This window comes from Ursus maritimus, unplaced genomic scaffold (assembly GCF_017311325.1).
Source record: "Ursus maritimus isolate PB19 unplaced genomic scaffold, ASM1731132v1 scaffold_2, whole genome shotgun sequence".
In the NCBI taxonomy this organism is placed as follows: Eukaryota; Metazoa; Chordata; class Mammalia; order Carnivora; family Ursidae; genus Ursus; species Ursus maritimus.
In genome coordinates this window covers 100,487,555-100,507,443 of record NW_024424452.1, presented here as the reverse complement: position 1 = coordinate 100,507,443, position 19,889 = coordinate 100,487,555, and the positions used below count along the sequence as shown (strand labels likewise).

At 34.6% G+C, this 19,889-nt stretch overlaps 1 protein-coding gene and 1 long non-coding RNA gene across 4 annotated transcripts in view; one reads left to right on the top strand and one right to left on the bottom strand.

Moving 5' to 3' along the window:
* The window catches only part of LOC103657701, a 37,221-nt gene extending 32,106 nt beyond the window's left edge, over positions 1-5,115 (top strand). For all 3 annotated transcript variants that reach the window (XR_005836422.1, XR_005836423.1, XR_005836421.1), the window contains one exon: positions 4,832-5,115. This is a non-coding gene — a long non-coding RNA (uncharacterized LOC103657701). The remainder of the gene's footprint in view (positions 1-4,831) is intronic.
* The window catches only part of CAMSAP2 (calmodulin regulated spectrin associated protein family member 2), a 110,595-nt gene that overhangs the window by 20,172 nt on the left and 70,534 nt on the right, over positions 1-19,889 (bottom strand). Inside the window, 3 exon segments of the mRNA XM_008685103.2 lie at positions 5,250-5,389; positions 5,675-5,816; positions 18,620-18,703. Coding sequence (XP_008683325.2) covers positions 5,250-5,389; positions 5,675-5,816; positions 18,620-18,703 — 366 coding nt within the window.

Sequence of the window (19,889 nt, the reverse complement as noted above, 5' to 3'; positions counted from 1 at the left end):
GGCGTGATCCCGGCGTTATGGGATCGAGCCCCACATCAGGCTCCTCTGCTATGAGCCTGCTTCTTCCTCTCCCACTCCCCCTGCTTGTGTTCCTCTCTTGCTAGCTGTCTCTATCTCTGTCGAATAAATAAATAAAAAAATCTTAAAAAAAAAAAAAACAGAATGAAACCTTCACTCAGTAATTCACCATTCTCCAGTTTCTTCCCACTCCCATCTTCTTACCTCTTCATAAACTTCCCTAAGGTAGGCCTATGCTAACAATCTCCTCTCAGTCTTCTGGCTCCCTAATCCACTCCAGTCTGGCATCCAGGCACATCATTCCTCCAATTCAGCACTTGCTCAAGTCACCAAGGACTTACATTTATTGCTAAATCAAACAGATTTTTCAGTCTTCATCTTACTTGAGCTCTCAGCAGCATTTGATACTCCTGATGTCTCCCCTCATTGAAAACTGCCGTCCATGCCCATCAGCTACCAAATGTATTGACTGTACTTACATATGCAGTGGCCTAGAGAGAGTTTTCTCTTGGATATTTCAAAGGCACCTCAAATGTCCGAAATTGAACTAGTGATCTTCCCCACAAATCCGACCTTATTCCAGTTTTACATCACTGAATGGCAGGCATCACTATCCACAGTGTGCACACCGGAAACCTATCCAGTTCATCACCAAAGCCTGCAAATTCTGCATCCTAAGTATTTCTGGAATCCACCCACTTCTTTCCATCTTTTATAATTACTCTGATTGAAACTGTTTCCATTTCTTGTTTAGAACACAATAGCTTTTTATTTGACTAGTATAGGCCAAACAAACTTTTCAAAATGCAACACCCCTCCCCCCACTTCCACTGCTTTTGGGAAACTGACTATGGGCTACAAGAGCGTAGAGGGTACATGATTGTGTCCCTTTTTAATTTCTCCAGTTCATTCAATACCACATTCTCCAGAGTTCCTCATTTTACCCATCAGACTATTAAGTCTAGAAGGACAAAGCTGGTGCTCATCATTATATCTTCAGGTTTTTTTAAATTATTAAGATTTTATTTATTAGAGAGAGCACACAAGCAGGGGCAGTAACAGGCAGAGGGAGAAGCAAGCTGCCCACTGAGCAAGAAGCCCAATGCAGGACTCAATCCCAGGACCCTGGGATCGTGACCTGAGCCAAAGGCAGACACTTAACTGACTGAGCCACCCAGGCGTCATATCCATATATCTTCAGTTTTTAAAACAGTGCCTGGTACATAATAGATGGCCAATACATACTTATTGAATGAATGTATAAATGAATGAAAAAATGTGTAACAAAAAAGATCAGTTGGCAAAATACCAAACTGCTGACGGGGCAGGGAATGTTTCTGGTAATACGATCATCATGATTTATAATTTTTCTTTATACTTCTCTCCATAAGATATTTTCAAAAGCCAAAGTATAAAATTTTATTTAAAGTATTGGTCCTATGTTCCACTCTACTAGTATAGTTAACTGAAAGCTGTCTATATCTTTTGGAAAAACAGTAACACTCAACTAAAGGGCTCAACTAAATTATCAATTGATACATTAATATTTTAAGGACCCTGTTGTTTGATATCAGTAAACATCAGAGAAATGCAAATCACAACCACAATGAGATATCACCTCACACCTGTTAGAATGGCTATCATCAAAAATAAGAGAAACAAGTGTTGGCGAGGATGTGGAGAAAAGAGGACCCTTGTACGTTGTTGGTGGGAATATAAACTGGTACAGCCACTATGGAAAATAGTATGCAATTCCTCAAAAAATTAAAAACAGAATTACCACATGGATCTAGCAATTCCACTTTTGAATATTTATATGAAGAAACTAAAAACAGGATTGAAGAGAAATCTGCATTCCTGTGTTCACTGCCGCATTATTCACAATAGCCAAGATACATATGGAAACAGCCCAAGTATCTGTCAATAGATGAATGGACAGACAAGATGTGGTGCATATATACAGTGGAATATTATTCAGCCAGGAGAAAGAAGGAAATCCTGCCATTTGCAACAACACTAATGGACCCTGAGGGCATTATGCTAAGTAAAATAAGTCAGAGAAAGACAAATTCTGTATGATTTCACTTATGTGTGGAATCTAAAAAAGCTGAACTCACAGAAACAGAGGATAGAGTGGTATTTACCAGGGACTGAGAGGCTGAGGAAATGGGGAGATTTTGGTCAAGGGGTAAAAACTTCCAGTTATAAGTAAATAACTGGGAATCTAATGATTATAGTTAACAAAATACTGTATTGTATACTCAAAAGTTGCTGAAAGAGATCACCACAAAAAAGAAATGGTAAATATGTGATATGGTAGAGGTGTCAGCTAATCCCTGGTGGGAATCATTTTGCACACTTTAAACTTATACAATGTTGGATGTCAATTATATCCAATAAAGCTGGAAAAAAATACTTTGGTAAGATACTATGTTTGGCCACAAGATGTCAGCATAGTAAGAGAGAGTTTTCCCAAGTAACCAAAGCTTACAAAGATCATTTCTTTCTGGATTTATGATGATGAAACAGCAATAAATCTGTTACTACATTCCAGGCATGATATCAAATAAATTTCATTTAAAAGCTTTCTTTCCTTTTAGTTAAGACAGTCATGCAACTATATATTAACATTCTTAAACAATATAAACAATACAGAAGAATACAGATATACAGAACATGGAATATAAAGTATGCTTTAACTACTCTCCCCCAAATCCTAATACCTAACACTCAGAAGAAACCACTGTTAACAAGTTTTGTGTTTATCCTTCTAATCAACCTCTTTCTATGCACAGATTTGCATACAAATAGAAAAAAACTGTTTTTAATATATAAATTACATCATGCTATAATGTTTGCTACCTACTTTCTTCACTTAATAACATCTTGGAGAGCTTTCCGGATCAGTAAAAAAATACCTACACCTTCTTCTTTTAAACAGCTCTACTATATTACAAAACATTTCTATTGTGTCCCTCCTGAGATGAATTGTTTCCAACTATTAGTCTTAAAATATTCAGTGGAAGTCAAAGTCGTGGTTCTAGTAATTTAGTAAATAATACAGAAAGTGACCAAAGCCTTTTCTGTAGACACCTGGTTTTTTTTTAATTCCCTTTACCTCACCTATCTTTCTACCCACCTCCCCTCTGACAACCTACTAGTTTGTTCTCTGTATTTAAGAGCCTGGGTTTTTTTGTTTTTTTGGTCTCTTTGTTCGTTCGATTTGTTTTGTTTCTTAAATTCCACATATGAGTGAAATCATATGGTATTTGTCTTTCTCTGACTGATTTCACTTAGCACTATACCCTCTAGGTCTATCCATGTTGTTACAAATGGCAAGATCTCATTCTTTTTTATGGCTAATATTTGTGTGTGTGTGTGTGTGTGTGTGTGTGTGTGTGTGTATATATATATATATATATACACACACACACACACACACCCCACATCTTTATCCATTCATCTGTGGATGGACACTTGGCTTGCTTCCATATCTCGGCTATTGTAAATAATACTACAATAAACATAGGGGTGCATGTATCTTTTCGAATTAGTGTTTTCATTTTCTTTGGGTAAATACCCAGTAGTGGAATTACTGAATTCTATTTTTAATTTTTTTGAGGACCCTCTATACTGTTTTCCACAGTGGCTGCTGCACCAGTTTGCATTTCCACCAACAGTGCAAGAGGGTTCCTTTTTTCGCCACATCCTCACCAACATTTGTTATTTTTCTTTTTGATTCTAGCCATTTTGACAGATGTATCTGTCAGTTATCTATTTTAAATATGCCTGATTTAAGAAAATGTCTTTATATCTAGATCATGCCCAGACTAAGTAGATTTAAACATTAGGGCTATATAATGTTTATTGCAATTCCAAGGTAAGCAACTTAAATAAATGTACTCGATCTTATGTCTCAACGCATTTAATGAAATGAATTCCTTGAGATGACAGAGGTAGTATTTAAGTTTTTTAACAGGCAAGTGCCAAAAAAGGCATGAACAAGATATATATGGAAATAGTTATTTCCTATCTTCCATTTTGATAAAAATGGCAAGGTAGAAGCCTTCAAAATACATCAGTGTTTTTCTTCTGATGTGTCACATAGTGGGGAGTGGGTCCATTTTGGGTCAATAGGAATAGCGGCTTATTTTGGAAAGGCCTTTACCTTTGGCTCTGTCTTCTACCTGTGGTGATCCAGAAATGGGTGAAGGAAAAAGAGATCAGAGAGTAAAAATGTCGAGAACCACAAGGCACTAGTATCATGGTAAGAAGGGTCCATTAGCAGTTTCTATTAAAGTTGACACTGGAACTGTGAGTAGAATGATACAAAGTTGTTCCTCTCAGCCAGACTTAAAAAAAAAATCTATTATAAGATTACCTATTCTTAAAACCCTAAAGCAGAACTGGTAAACTTTAGGCAGGTCTGTAAGAGATATAAAGGAACTTTGTAGCTATGAGCTGCTGGGAATACCGAGGTATGAGGTCACATCACAAAATTCGGGAACAAGCGGCTGCTTTTTAACTTGCAGCTCAGAAGCAGTTACTCGTGACATGTCTCTCTTCACCACTACAAGGTAAGATCCACCAAAGCAGGAGCTTGGTTTTGTTCACTTAGTTATCCCAACCACCCCGAACACGACTAGATGCTCAATAACTACTTCTTGAAAGAATGCAGCAAGCAGTGGCCGACAGCTCACAGGCAGTGTGTGATACTCTGAAGCAAGGGGACAAATTCATGAAATTGAATTCCTTTTTAAAAGGTTCATTTCCAGACTATTTTAACATTTTCCTTCCCCCTTTCTTTCCCTAGGTTTTGTCTCAAGTCCTGGGACCTTAAGATTCCTTCTTCCCATATTCCAGGGTCCTGCTGAATGCTGGAAGTGATCAGATCTTCCTTTATTTTCCCAGCATATTATCATAACATCTAAGATTCAGAAACATGTAGTGGCTTATCCTCTATTTTGCTAATTTTAGGATAACACGTCAGTTTTGTACCACAACTTTTAAATTTAGCTTTGTATTGTAAAAGAAACCTGTAGCTAACAGTGTATTAAAACCTAAAATATGCAGAAAAATAAAACTTTTTTCAAATGCTCTTTTGACTGACATTACAGTTAATTTGTAAGCTTACAGTGACTATGCCATTTATATATCTAGCTTTATTTTTTTTTCAAAAAACTGAAAGCAAAACAAAACAAAACGAAAACACCAAGAATTATTTAATTTACCTTTATGGATGAAGCAGCATACAGCATATCTTCCAGGGTGAAGTGGCAACACTGGTTCAAATATTCTTGGCAAAATTCTTGAATCAGCTGCAGATTATACAGGCTATCAGCCAAAGACATGGTTTCTTTCAAACAAATATCTTCAAACAGGAAAAGAGCAAGGTGATAACTAGGTTAATTTGATAATATACATTTCGCATGCATTTTATAATTAGTGGCTTAGTACAAATACACAATTACATGGACTCTGTTTTACACACAAATACAAATATAGGAGCTGCTACACAGAAAGACTTAGCACTACTTTACTCAACTATCTTCCTCAGGATTATACATAAAAAAAAATTTTTTTTAAGCCTTCATTACTTATTAAGTACTGTTGTGTCAATACTTGTCACCAAGTATACTTGTCACTGAACACTTACCCTCTAATCTGACAACACCAGGACAGTAAAAATGAATAAGAGCAGCTAAAGCACAGCCATCTGTGCCATCTTTCAACAAATTTTCTACCAATGGAATGCAAGGCAGTTGCTTGAGCAATGTTTGCTCCTTCCTGTAACGAGCCTACAAAAAAAAAAAAAAGAGAGCAAGATGAAAATAAATACTAAACAACATACAGGGAAAAACCAGCACTGTAGATTCTAATGTACCAGTAATATATGCCAAGAGAAATGAGAACTATTCAGCAACATCCTTCTTTTCTAAATAATACTAGACATTACTTTACCAAAGTAAAATACAGAGCAACAGCATTATCGTTTCAAAGTACTTAATATAAAATTATATTGCCAATTTACATGAAATGACATTTAGGCTAAATATTTAAATATAAAAGCATCACAAATGGCTTCTGAACATTTTGTATCCAAAGCATCAGTTCTGTTCTTTTGCTGATAAAGAATTCATTTATTTTAATGTTGGACTTAATTTAGACCACAAGTTCTCATGTGAAGAGCAAGAGTACTACTTGAGCATAAAGAATTATGAGTTCTCAAAATTGGGGAGCAGGTATAAGAATACAATACTATTCTTACAGGAAATTTGGCAATAAGAAATATCTCTTTGAGGAACTAGAATATCACCAAACCATTTGCATGTTAAAATAACGTAAATACAATGTCACAACTTAGTGAAATTGAAAAAACCAACCCAACTGAGGTTTCCTCCACTAATAACAGAGCAAATATAAGGATTTCTGCTCCCCCTCAGAAAAACAAAAGAAATCTTTGTTTTTTAAAGTCTGCTTGGTGTGACCAGATACAAATTTATAAGACAGTTCTCTAAAAATGAGACATGCTCTTAAGTCAGATTACCTGGGCTCAAATCCTGGTTCTGCCACTTACTAGCTCTGTGATCTTGGACAAATAACTTAAACTCTCGTTTCTCAGTTTCCCCATCTGTAAAATGGGGGTAATAATAGTACCTACTTGATAGGACCACTGAAGGATTAAGTAAGGCGACGCCCATAAAGTGCTAAGCACGCTGCTGGGCACACAGCAAGCAATAACTAAAGGTTGGTCTGTTATTAGCTGTTAGCTCTCCTAAAGCCAAGAAAATAATGCTGAAGACGTAATGAAAATGCGTACTGAAGTATTTTATTAAAAAATTTGTGATTATATTGGTTACTGATATTTAGATTTTTTAAAGTAATCAAAACTAATTTTTCTTCTAACTCCATCTGAACTGGTTATCTATATTTTATAATTAAAATGTAATTATGAAATAAAATACTTCTGTGGGAATAAAAACAGAAAAATAATTTAATGAAAGAGAACATTTACTATGTGGTGGTGAAATTAAACTTCTTACTTTAAATGATATCCCTCAGAAAAGTATATGCATTAATGAAGAAGGAAATATTTATTCCTATTTCTCTCTGGCTACCCAGGAACAAGATTCATGGAACATTTTTTCCTCTTGAAGATATTCAGCTTGTTCTTTTTAATCAGTGCACATTAGACATCTGTATTTAATGATATGTTCCAAACTCAAGAGTACCTATATTCAGAAAAAATTACGTTCATGCACTATATAAATTCTTTAATTGATTACTGATTTTAATATCCTTAGAAGCCCTCCTTACTTTGCTGCTAGTAGAGTTTAAAATTCAACCATGAAAAAAGAGCAGAGAAGAGGTGAAGGGAAGGGTGAGAAAGAAGAAATCAACCAGTAGCATCTTCTAGCCTTAAGTTACCCTTCTCCCATTTGGTAAGCCATAGTTCTAGATCCTTACACTTCTTTCTCTGGCCAGCTAAAAACAAAATAGTCTCCCTCTTAGAAATCCTCTACATTGGCTGGCTGGGCTCATTCCCGACCTTCCCAGATCTCTAGGAATAGCCTGTTCTCAGCCTATAATCTGAACTGGACTGATCTGAGTGCCCAGCGTCATGGCACAAAGAACTGAACTGTGATTTGTCCTACTGCTCTCTGCCCAGTAGCACTTCTATACAAGGCGTGCGCGCGCGCGCACACACACACACACATACATACACACACACAGACCCTTATGAGGCTTTAGCAATAACTGTAGATGGTTTAGAATAGACTATCGGGGATTAATGAGCGGCATGCTAAAACATTTTCCTGAAGATTATATCCTAAAAGATGTATCAGGTAAATCAACTTTTAATCCTGAAGTCATGTACAACTCCCATTTGCAGTTCATGAAAGTTGTCACCTTTTATACTTGATCTTATTATATGGTTTTATAAACTTGCTGTATGGAAACATTCCCTGTTCTTTCTACAAACTGAGAAATCTGGTATTTAAAAGGGGCATCATATTTTCTATCTTCCAAAACTATGGTGTATTTCTAAATTATATATTTATTTCTGAGTGTATAAAATACTTCTTAAGTGGTCTAACTACCCAGATTTAATCCTTAAAGAACAACCCTTCAGGTCAAATCAGAACCAAATATAGGTTAGGTCCAATACCAGGATGGCCACTAAGAAAATGTCACTTTTTTATCACACAAAAAGTATACCCTACAACTCAGGAAATGATTCCTTAAAAAAGATTTAAAAATACAAGTAATTTACATATGCAATTCATATGTACTTTTCCTAAAGTTATTAAAACTAATAAGAATCTCTATCCATACCTGTTTTTAACCTAGTTACTGACAGTCTGTAAATATCAACAGGACCAACAAAAGAATGCTTATGCTTTAAACTATTTTTAAAGCTTCTAATCCAAATTTTGGCTACATTATTTTTATCTTTTTATTTTATATTATGATCAAATACCTTAAAACTCAATCTCAATGCAGCAACTAACAGAATTATATGAAATGACTATACCAGCAAAACATAAATACCATTCTACAATTACAATTCTGGAGAGCAAATTGAAGTAGCTGGGCAAACTTACTGGAACCAGTTTCCAAAACCATTTGGAAGGAGACTTCAGAGGAAGCAGCGGGGAAAAAAGGGAAAGCAAAAGGTAAAGGGAAAATTCATCAGAATGATTTGCGATTAACAAGTGACAGTAAAGCTCTTGATAGCGGAGTTCCAAGTTTATAGTTCTCATAGTATTTTTTAATGTTAATTAATATTTTCAAATATATAGGATCCTAATGATAAAGACCTCCACCTTCTCCTCCCCTCATCTCCTCTCCCAACACAACAATTCAATTTTTTGCAGATACTCAGGATATTCTGTATACTTTGGCAGTGAAGAATTTTATTTCCAAGTTCTAGAATCACACATCATATTAAAAAATAAATCTGTATCACAAAAGGGAAGTAGAAAGATTCCAGGGCTGGATTTGCAGTCATTATAATGCTTAGACATTAGTAAACCAAGTCTGATATGGCAGTGTTTCTTTCCAAAGAGAAAAGAAAGACTGTATCAATAAGCGTACGAATAAAGCAAACAGCATTGTAGATTTGAACAAGATAATCATTTCTTTCAACTATATGAAGAATTTCTTTTACTTAATGGGGTATTTGGTAATTCTTACTAAGATTTTTACCGAGTCTCTAAAGCATGTAGCTACTTACATAAAGAGAATATAAGTGCTATTAATTCTACTATCTAGAGGTATCCCAAAGACAATAACTTTACTTCTTTAAAATGATGAATAAACTCATAATTTCAGTTAATATGAATAATTTGTGATTATCTTTGTATTTCCTAGCACTATTTGTAACAGCCCCGAATGAACGAACCAAACTAAATGCGGTCTGAGTTAAAATTCATACTCAACTTTTATGTAGAAAGTTTATTCTATAGGGGTGCCTGGCTGGCTCAGTAAGTAGACTGTGTAACTCTTGATCTTGGGGTTGTGAGTTCAAGCCCCAGGTTGGGTGTAGAGATTACTTTAAAATCTTTCTTAAAAAAGTTTTTCTTACACAAAATTAACTAAAAATAAGATTATTTGGAAAATAATATAAATAAGGTATTTCCAAGAACTTCAAGAATCAGAAAAATACCAACTTTCCATAAAGAGATAACATGTCCAATAAGTTTTCCTTATTGCATCAGGAAGAATAACCTTCATAATTTTGTTGTATTTTAATTTCTCATTTAACCAGAAGTTTTGGGCAGCTGCAGTTATGATAACCATAGAAAGTACAAAAACAGGAGCAAGGGAAGCCACTGAGAATGTGTCAGGATCCCAATGTATAATAGAAATTTCAAAAACAGGGGTTTTCTTGTTTTTGAGACTAGAAAAATTCATTATACACAAACTGATAACAAGAAATTTATTGTGAACTATTAAAACAGGAGATATGCAAAGGAGTCTCTTATGGTTCTCTATATCTATACCTCTATGTATCTTGGAAAATATTCAATAGGACTTTTTACTAATTCAGATGCTCTGGCCCTCCTCCCACCTCTCCGCTGACCTATTTTAGTGATAGCAATCCTATTTGACGAAAAAGGAAAATGATATAGATTGCCTAGTTGAAGGAAATAGGACTAAAAAAAGTAAATATACTAAAAGAACAAATACATATCTATGCTATTCATGCTTATAAACTCATGCTTCCATAAGCTCAAATATATAGCAAAAGCTCCGTGCTGAAGGATACCTGTATTTCTGAAGAGAACAGCAACTCCCCTCTCCTTTAAAGTTTCAGAGAACAACTAGGCAAACTGCAACCTCAAATCCTGTTTTAAGATGTAATTATGAGACCAAAATGTTTTTACAAGGCCACAGATGACTGGCGGAAATTTTTTTATTAAGTCCTTACTGATGACAAAGACCACCCTGGGCAGTTCAGATTTTCTGGAATAATTCTAATTTCTAGTATTGCTTTCTACTGTCTTCATCACACATGTCTGACTCATCCTAAATTTTGGTTAGTTGTTTTAGGTCTTGCCATTAATACTCCCCGAACAGTTCTATGTCTTCCTCTGGGTATCCACAATCACTCTGGGATTTGGGATAATTCCTGAACTTCTTCTAGGTGCTCTCAAGACACTCTGGGAGGATGCTGGTTTGACCTGGTGTTTACTGGAGACCTCACGAAGTTAGAATTCTTTAAGGAGTTAATCATAGTGTGACCTGTCACTTCATAACCCATTAGACTTAAGAATCTCTTAACTGCTGTAGGTCCTGAATTGCTGATAGGAATGTAAAATGGTACAAACTCCTTTGAAGAAGATTTTGGCACTAGCTACTGAAACTATATAGGCATTTACCCTCCAATCTAGCAATCCAATTTCTATGGAATTTACCCTGAAAATTCAAGAATACAAAAGGATATTATTCTTTGTAGCATTATTTGTAATTGCAAGATAGTGGAAATTACTTAAATGCCCACAGGAAAGTGGTTGAAGAAACTATGGTATATACACAACAGAGTACTATGCGCTACGAAAAAGAATGAGGACGATATCTAGGGACTATGTGGAGTTATTTCCAGGATATACAAAAACAAAAACTGTGAAAGATTAACTATATTTTGTTAAAGGAGAAAAAACAAACGTGAGTGTTTGTTTACTTCTATAAAAACAAAAACAAGAAGGATAAACCAACAAGTTACCTACAAGGGTTGGCGGGGAGTGAAGGACAGGAAAGAGGTAGAAGAGATAAGGGGAGGGACTGATTCCTCTCTGAGTATAACTTTTGCGTAGTTTTGACTTTTGGAATTATATTAATGTTTTACATATTCAAAAGATGAAATTAAATCAACAAGGATGGAGCAAAAAAGCCCACAAAAACTAAATGAAAACAGAAACCAATAAAATCAAATACATTTCAAAGGAATAAGAGAACTACAATGAAATGGTGGTGGGGGACCCAAGTAATTTTAGAACACAGCATTTTGACCATATATTATCAACCTGAAGAAAAAGGAATTATATTATATCTATATGAGATGATGGACGTTAACTAAACTTATGGTGGTAATCATTTCACGGTATGTGTTAAGTCAAATAATTATGTTGTACACCTTAAACTTATTCGGTTCTGTATGTCAACTATATCTCAATAAAACTAGAACATAAAAGCATTAAAAAGGTAAAACAAAAAAAATTAAAAAGGACTGCAAACAAATCTTAAACTCCTTAGTAGGTTTCTTTTTCATATTGGTATACACATAGCAACTCTGAAACTATCTTATAGTATTGTAGGATTGGGCAAATAAGTACAGTTACAACCCCTGAATAATACAGGCTTGAACCGCGCAGGTCATTTACACGTAGGGTTTTTGTTTTTTTTTTAATATAAATACAGATAAATATAGGGTTTTTTTTTTTATAGTCTTGGAAACGTATTTTCTCTTCCTTATGACTTTCTTAATACCATTTTCTCTAGCTTTACTGTAAGAATACAGTATAAAATACATATAACATACAAAATACATGTTAATTAACTATTTATGTTATTGGTAAGGCTTCCAGTCAACAGTAAGTTATTAGTAGTTAAGTTTCTGGGGAGTCGAAAGTTATAACCAGATTTCCAGCTGCATGGGTGGTTAGCACCCTAATCACCACATTGTTCAAGGGTCAACTGTAAATATCAGTGTCCTCTCAAATTACTTATTATAAAAGTAAAAATAATAACCATGAAGTTAAGAAACCAAACAATATCTTAACCAACTGATCAAAATTAACATCACCTAGTTGGGGCAAATGGATATCATGTGCCTCCGGATATATACTGTGAGAAGGACACAATTCTAGTCTAAAAAGCACAACCTTAATTTAATTGTAAGTAAATACCAGAAAAAAACAAATTAAGGGATTAAAATGACCTGTATTCTTTTAAAATGTCAAGGTCATGAGCAAAAAAGAAAAGCTAAGGAACTATTCCAGTTTAAAGAAGACTAGAGATATGAAACTAAATATATCACATGATCTTGGATTGGATCTTGTACTGAAAAAAAATATTACAATGTACAATTGAGTACAACTGGGACAAGTGACAAAACTGAAATACAGGCTATAAGACTGATCAAAGAATTATGCTGACATTAAGTCACCTGTACTTTGGTTATACAAATAAACAGCTTTGTTCTTAGGAAATACACATTTAAGTTAAGGGGTAAAGGGATATGGTATATGCAACCCTCTTTCAAATGTTTCAGAAACATTTACATACATATGTGTTTGTGTGTGATATATATATCTGTGTACATACACACACACACACACACACACACACACACAAACAGAAAGTAAATGTGGCAAAATGTTAAACTGATGAATCTGGGTAAGAAGTATATAGGGCTCTTTTTCTATCTTGAAATTTTTTTATAAGTCTAAAGTATTTCAAAATAAATATTCTTAAAAAGCCTTATTAAGTCTATACCAATCCAAATCCTTGTAGAGTCTGTGTCCAAATGCATAAGATCTATAGAGCTGTTAACGAAATCTAATTTTTACAGCCCTCTTAAGCAAAGATGAAAATCACAGTACTAGGACATCTAATATTTAAGTCTCTCCAGGGCAAGTCATCTTTATAAAATATTGCTTGGAGAAAAAAAAATCATGGCACCATCTCTGAACTTTAAAAATGTTTAAAATGCCAAGTTCCTCATACTAAATGAGTTGATAATACAAAAGGGGCATATTCTGGATTGGGAAGTTACTTTACCAGTAAGGGTGAGTAAATGACTACGGAAGAGAAAAGGTATATTGGCAATAGGTATAAAGAAAGAAATGAATCTGCACTGACCACAAAAGTCCACAGAAGAATAAACTGTAATTACAGAACAGAATCTTAGGGGTAGAATTCTTTTAAAATGATCTAATCTAGGCAGGTCAAGTCTTCACAATTATTTGAAATAATGGTATGAAAAAGAAACCAGGTAAATCTAAGAGTCAATGCAAATGATGTATCTGAAAATGATGTCCTGTATTAGAACATTAAATGTTTCTCACATATATATGAAACCGACAATTACAAAATTATAAGTTACAAATCAATGTTTCTCAAAGCATGTTCCAAATAACACTCATTCTACAGGATGTTAGTACATGTCATTCACAAAAGAGGTCAAAGATTAAATATGTTTGAGAAACAGCTAGACAGGTTTCTTAGCTGGGCCTTCAGAGTGCTAAAATGCGCTGTAACATTTTTAAAGGGGCACAAACAAAGCAGCATTTCCCGAATGTATTTGACTTCAGAATCTTTCTTTTGGGACACCTAGTTGGCTCAGTTGGTAGAGCATGCAACTCTTGATCTCGGGGTCATGAGTTCAAGTCCCACACTGGGCACAGAGCTTACTTAAAAATAAACAAAACTGGATTCAATAAACACTTTTAAAAAATTGATGTTATTAAAAAAAGAATCTTTCAAATAGCATCTCAGATACTGTTTGAAGAAACAGAATTTAAAACAGAAAGTTGGTCGTAGTTTTTAATTGCTAAGGAACTTTGGCAAAAATGGAAATTCGCTGAGGTTATCAAGCTAAGATGTATAAGCATTCACCTACTGTCTCACTGGGAAAAGTGTAGTCTGTTTTGAGACTATACCTTTAAATGAAAAGCAATTAGAGCTCAGTTAATATCCTTTCTCCAAAGGTAATTCCTTCATCCAATTCCCAACCCTCTGTAAAATATCTCACCAGTATTTCTATTTTAAAAGTGGCAAATATTACACTGAATAGACATTTATCTTTAATATCGTAAGAAACAAACTTTACTCTATATAGTTACTACTGCAAACTTAAGAATACCTACCCATGAATTTGCAGTTATTTCAAAACTATCTACTTACTAATGCCCAAATATGTCTTTTACTTGTAACTTCATGTCTCCACTCATGCTATCCCCTATGACCTAGTGCCCTACTTTGCAAATACCATAAAACCTACTAAGGCCCTGCTCAAGTTCCACATCGTCTAGAAAACCTTCGTAGATATTTCACTCCCACGGTTATCATAAATCTTCAAGATATATATACATATATATACACACATGTATATGTGTGTATATATATGTATATATATACATATATACATGTGTGTATATATACACACATATATATGTATATATACATATATATGTGTGTATATATACACACATGTATATATACACATTATGTATAATATATATTATATATTTACACACATGAAAGTTTATAATAACCAACTACTTACTATTTTCACTAACTTTTTGCTTTGAATCCCTTACTTTTACCAATATATTAAGAAAGGAAAATTTGAGAATCATTTTAGTCATAGAATTTAGAAGCCATTTAATTCAACTTTTAAATTTTTACACATAAAGAAAATGAGGCCCAGAGAGGTCAAGTGCCTTGGTAAAGGTTATGAAGCTAGTTAGTGGCAGAACTATTCTGACTTTAAGTCCACATTCATTTTACCATAGCACTTTCTACAAATTCCTTGAAAGAATGAATGTTGGACTCAATGTCATTGGCTATAATTTTAGAGATCTTTTAAGTAGGGTTGCCAGATTTAGCAAATAAAAATATGAGATGCTCATGCAACTTACACCAAAAATTTTTGGGGTTTCTCTGAAATTCACATTTAACTGGGCATCCTACTTTAGAATAAAAAGGAATATTAGAAGCAAAAAGAGCAACTTGAAAAAAAATCCTGAGAAAATAACATTAGTAAACTGCTTAATCAAAACATTTTCCTAGGACATGGTACTACTTAAAATGTCTTCCTTTTAGGACACCAATCAATTCAACAAACAGAAATACATCATCAGATCTAATAAATCTAAAGAAATACCTTTGGAATTCTAATTTTGGTCCAGCACTAACAATATACAGTGCAAGTAATGACCTATCAGATAAAGGGCTAGTATCCAAAACCTATAAAGAACTTATAAAACTCAACATCCAAAAAACAAATAATCCAATCAAGAAATGGGCAGAAGACATGAACAGACATTTCTCCAAAGAAGACATACAAATGGCCAACAGACACATGAAAAAGCGCTCAACATCACTCAGCAGCAGGGAAATAGAACTCAAAACCACAATGAGATACCACCTCACACCAGTCAGAATGGCTAAAATTAACAAGTCAGGAAATGACAGATGTTGGCGAGGATGCGGAGAAAGGGAAACCCTCCCACACTGTCAGTGGGAATGCAAGCTGGTACAGCCACTCTGGAAAACAGTATGGAGGTTCCTCAAAAAGTTGAAAATAGAGCTACCCTATGACCCAGAAATTACACTGCTGGGTATTTACCCCAAAGACAGAAATGTAGTGATCTGAAGGGGCACCTGCACCCCAATGTTTATAGCAGCAATGTCCACAACAGCCATACTGTGGAAAGAGCCCAGATGTCCATTGACAGATGAATGGAAAGAAGATGTGGTGTATATATATACAATGAAATATTATGCAGCCATCAAAAATCAAAATCTTATCATTTGCAACGATGTGGATGGAACTAGAGGGTATCATGCTAAGTGAAATAGTCAATCAGAGAAAGACAATTATCATATGATCTTACTGATATGCGGAATTTAAGAAACAAGACAGAGGATCATAGGGGAGGAGAGGAAAAAATGAAACAAGATGAAACCAGAGAGGGAGAAAAACCATAAGAGACTCTCAATCATAGGAAACAAACTGAGGATTGCTGGAGAAGAGGGGGTGGGGGATGGGGTGACTGGGTGATGGACACTGGGGAAAGTATGTGTTGTGGTGAGCGCTGGGCATTGTGTAAGACTGATGAATCACAGTCCTGTACCCCTGAAACAAATATATGTTTTAAAAAAATGAACAGGAATAAACCTGCAGACCAAAAAAAAAAAAAAAAAGAAGGAGAAATTACATGGACAATTATGCAGTATTTTTGGTAATGAGGAAATGTTAGCTCACTAAACTAAAGTCTGAAGAGGTGGTAAAAAAAAAAAAAAAAAAAAGAAATACAGTGCAAGTATCCCTCAACATATGCATATATTTTACACCAAGAAGATGGCTGTAAAAAGTTTCATTAAACAGATTTTACTGGACATCTAAGTTGAGAATAGGTGGGCCAGTACAAAAGGTATCATCCAAATCATGGGCTCTGTCTATAGGGGGATAAATCACAGACAACAAGGCTAGCATCTGGGTCACTAAGCCAGCAAGCTTGAGCAGGTGGGAGGTGTGGCAACTTCTTGCCATTTACATAGTAATAAGAAAGAACAAGTCATTCTACCTCTCATCCCTAAAAGGAGAAAAGGATCAAGAATTTTGCTTTATTGGGAATAAAAATCAAGAATGAAGTGATTAAATTTCCAGCCAAACCAACCAGTTCGAATGCCAAAAATCTCATTGTTAGGGAATAGATTTCTTTCCCTAGTTTACGCTGTCACAGAGTGGTTCTTCATAATGATGACACCTGCACTTTGCAGCAAGACTATGTAAAATTAGCATAGTCTATGAAATTTTCACAAAGATTCTAACAATTGGAAAAAAGAAAATTCATTTGAAAATAAAAATATGTATTAATCCAAATATTTAAAAATGAGTCACATTCATTTCTTCCTTTAGTCAATGATTCACGCAACAAATATTGGTTGTGAGTTAATATGTGCAACTGCATGAGACTAAGTGCTATTTAAACATTGAAGTGGTATATAATACAAATAGTGTCCAGATTCTATATATGTAGCTTTTCATAAAGGTCACTTACTCTGTTTGGAATATAAATGGCATTTTTTATTCCATAAAATTATGTTTATTGTCACCAAATAAAATCCACATTTAGTTCATGATATGTATGCAATACTACAGAATTTAATCATTATATTTAATAAACAAGATTTCTATGGAAAAAGGCCATCAGTGTTGTTATAACTTAGGATGATACCGTTTTAGCTTATTCCTGATTAGAGCCAGGAGCAAAAGTGGGAGCAAAGGTTTCAACTCCTACAGGATGAGAAAGAGAAAAGAAGGGAAATTAATAGGAAAGGACTGGGGGAAGGAGGGAAGAGACAGGGACAGAAGCTGGTGGAAGTCAGGGAAATGGAACATGTGATCTGGGGTGATGGGAAAAAAAAAAGATTTCCACTCTGATGTACCTAATTTAGGGGAAAGATGTCAACAAAGTTAGGATAAAGAATCAAGTATGGACAGTATTTTCAGCAGCTGGTCAGTAAGCTAATGAGGGAAATCACTGTGATCCCAAAATAACAAATTAAGACAAAATTTCAGGTGGTCTCCCACAAGTTTTCTATTGAAGTTAATAATACACAAAACCCCTTTCCCTTTCCTTCCTTTTTTCTCTTTCTCTTCTTATAGAGGTATCGGTGACCAGGTGACCAAAATGAATAGAAAAACTGTATAATAATAAAGAAACTTTAACCCAACTGGAAAATAAGATCTCTCAATACTTACCATTTCTTTCACCTCAATTCAAATGCTATAGAACATGTTTAAAGAGCTTGCACTAGGATACATTTTTAAAAACGTGATACACTATAGTGCAGGAAATACACTTCTGGTCTTAGTATATAACAAAAACACAAATTTTCAAAGAAGAAAACTCGAAAAGCCACAAGAATTTTTAAAGAATGAATCTATATTAATGTTTCTTCCTTCTTCATAGAATAACCATATGTACAACTTACAATTCCCGGAATATATTTTAAAGGCTGGTCTCACTACAAGTCATTATAAGGCTGATACACTGAAAACGTTTGCTTGTTGTTTCATACATTTTACCAAAGGCAAAGCCATTATTTTCGCCAAAAGTATTCTAGAAATTGAGTTCTAATCATCAACAGTTTTTCCTAAACACCTTCATCCAATTAACCTTCATTTTGTACTTCTACTTACTTGGCACCTATGACATGCTTTCTAGGACACAGTTACCACCACCAAAAAATAGTTTAATGAATATATCTATTAATTAATGTATGTATTTCCCAAACAATACATATATATGAACCTACATAGTCTATTCATAAAGGCACTTTTTTTCTTTGAAATATATACCTTTTGACCTCCTGGAGCTTCAACTGTGTGATGTTCTTTCAATTTCTGTTCTTGTTCCATAATGTCTTTCAAATGTTCATTTACCTTAAAATATAAAAACATTAATTTGAATTTATATTCAAATATGACAATAAAATAACATGCACCATAAAATGCCTGTGGTCAGATCTTTGATGTCAAATATCAGTACCACTCAAATGAGAAAATTTCACTTTCCCGACCAGAAAAAATGTATTTTACAGGTGTTTTATTTGATATTCTAAAGTTAATTTAAAAATTTCTTGAATACTTACTATAGTATGTCAGGAGCTGGTTAGAGTTCTAGAGAAAAAAGGTACTCAATAATTTCCAATTTTAATACTTAGGAAACAAACTATTTTAATTTTTAATTTTTTTTAAATTTTATTTATTTGAGAGAGAGAGAGAGAGAGAGAATGTGAGAGAGCACAAGCAGGGTGAGCAACAGAAGGAGAGGGAGAAGCAGGATCCCCGCTGAGCAGGAAGGCCGATGCAGGGCTTGATCCCAGGACCCTCAGATCATGACCTAATCCGAAGGCAGATGCTTAACCGACTGAGCCACCCAGGCACCCCAACAAACTTTTAATAAAAATTTTATTATCTATTTTAGGACTTGTAAATAGAAATTATTTTCCTTAAAATTAATGTTTTCATTATCAATAGAAAACACTTCCGCTTTTTTGGTTTTTTTTTTAAGATTTTATTTATTTGACAGAGGGAGTGACAGCCAGTGAGAGAGGGAACACAAGCAGGAGGAGTGGGAAAGGAAGAAGCAGGCTCCCAGCGGAGGAGGGAGCCTGATGCGGGGCTCGATTCCAGGATTCTGGGATCACACCTTGAGCCAAAGGCAGATGCTTAACGACTGAGCCACCCAGGTGCCCCCACTTTAGGTGTTTTTTCTTAATGGCGTGAAGCATTTTTTATTTTATTATTTCAATTCCAGTATAGCTAACATACAATGCTGTGTTAGTTTCAGGCGCCCAATATAGTGATTTAACAATTCTGTGTAAGATCAGTGCTCATCAAGATACTCGCTTCATCCCCTTCACCTATTTCAACTATCCCCCCAAACCTTCTCCCCTCTGATAATCATGTTTGTTCTCTATAGTTAAAAGTCTGTTTTTTGGTTTGTGTCCTTTTTTCCTTTGTTTATTCTGTTTCTTAAATCCCACATAAGTGAAATCATACAGTATTTGTCTTTCTCTGACTTATTTCACTTAGCATTATCCTCTTTAGATCTATCCATGCTGTT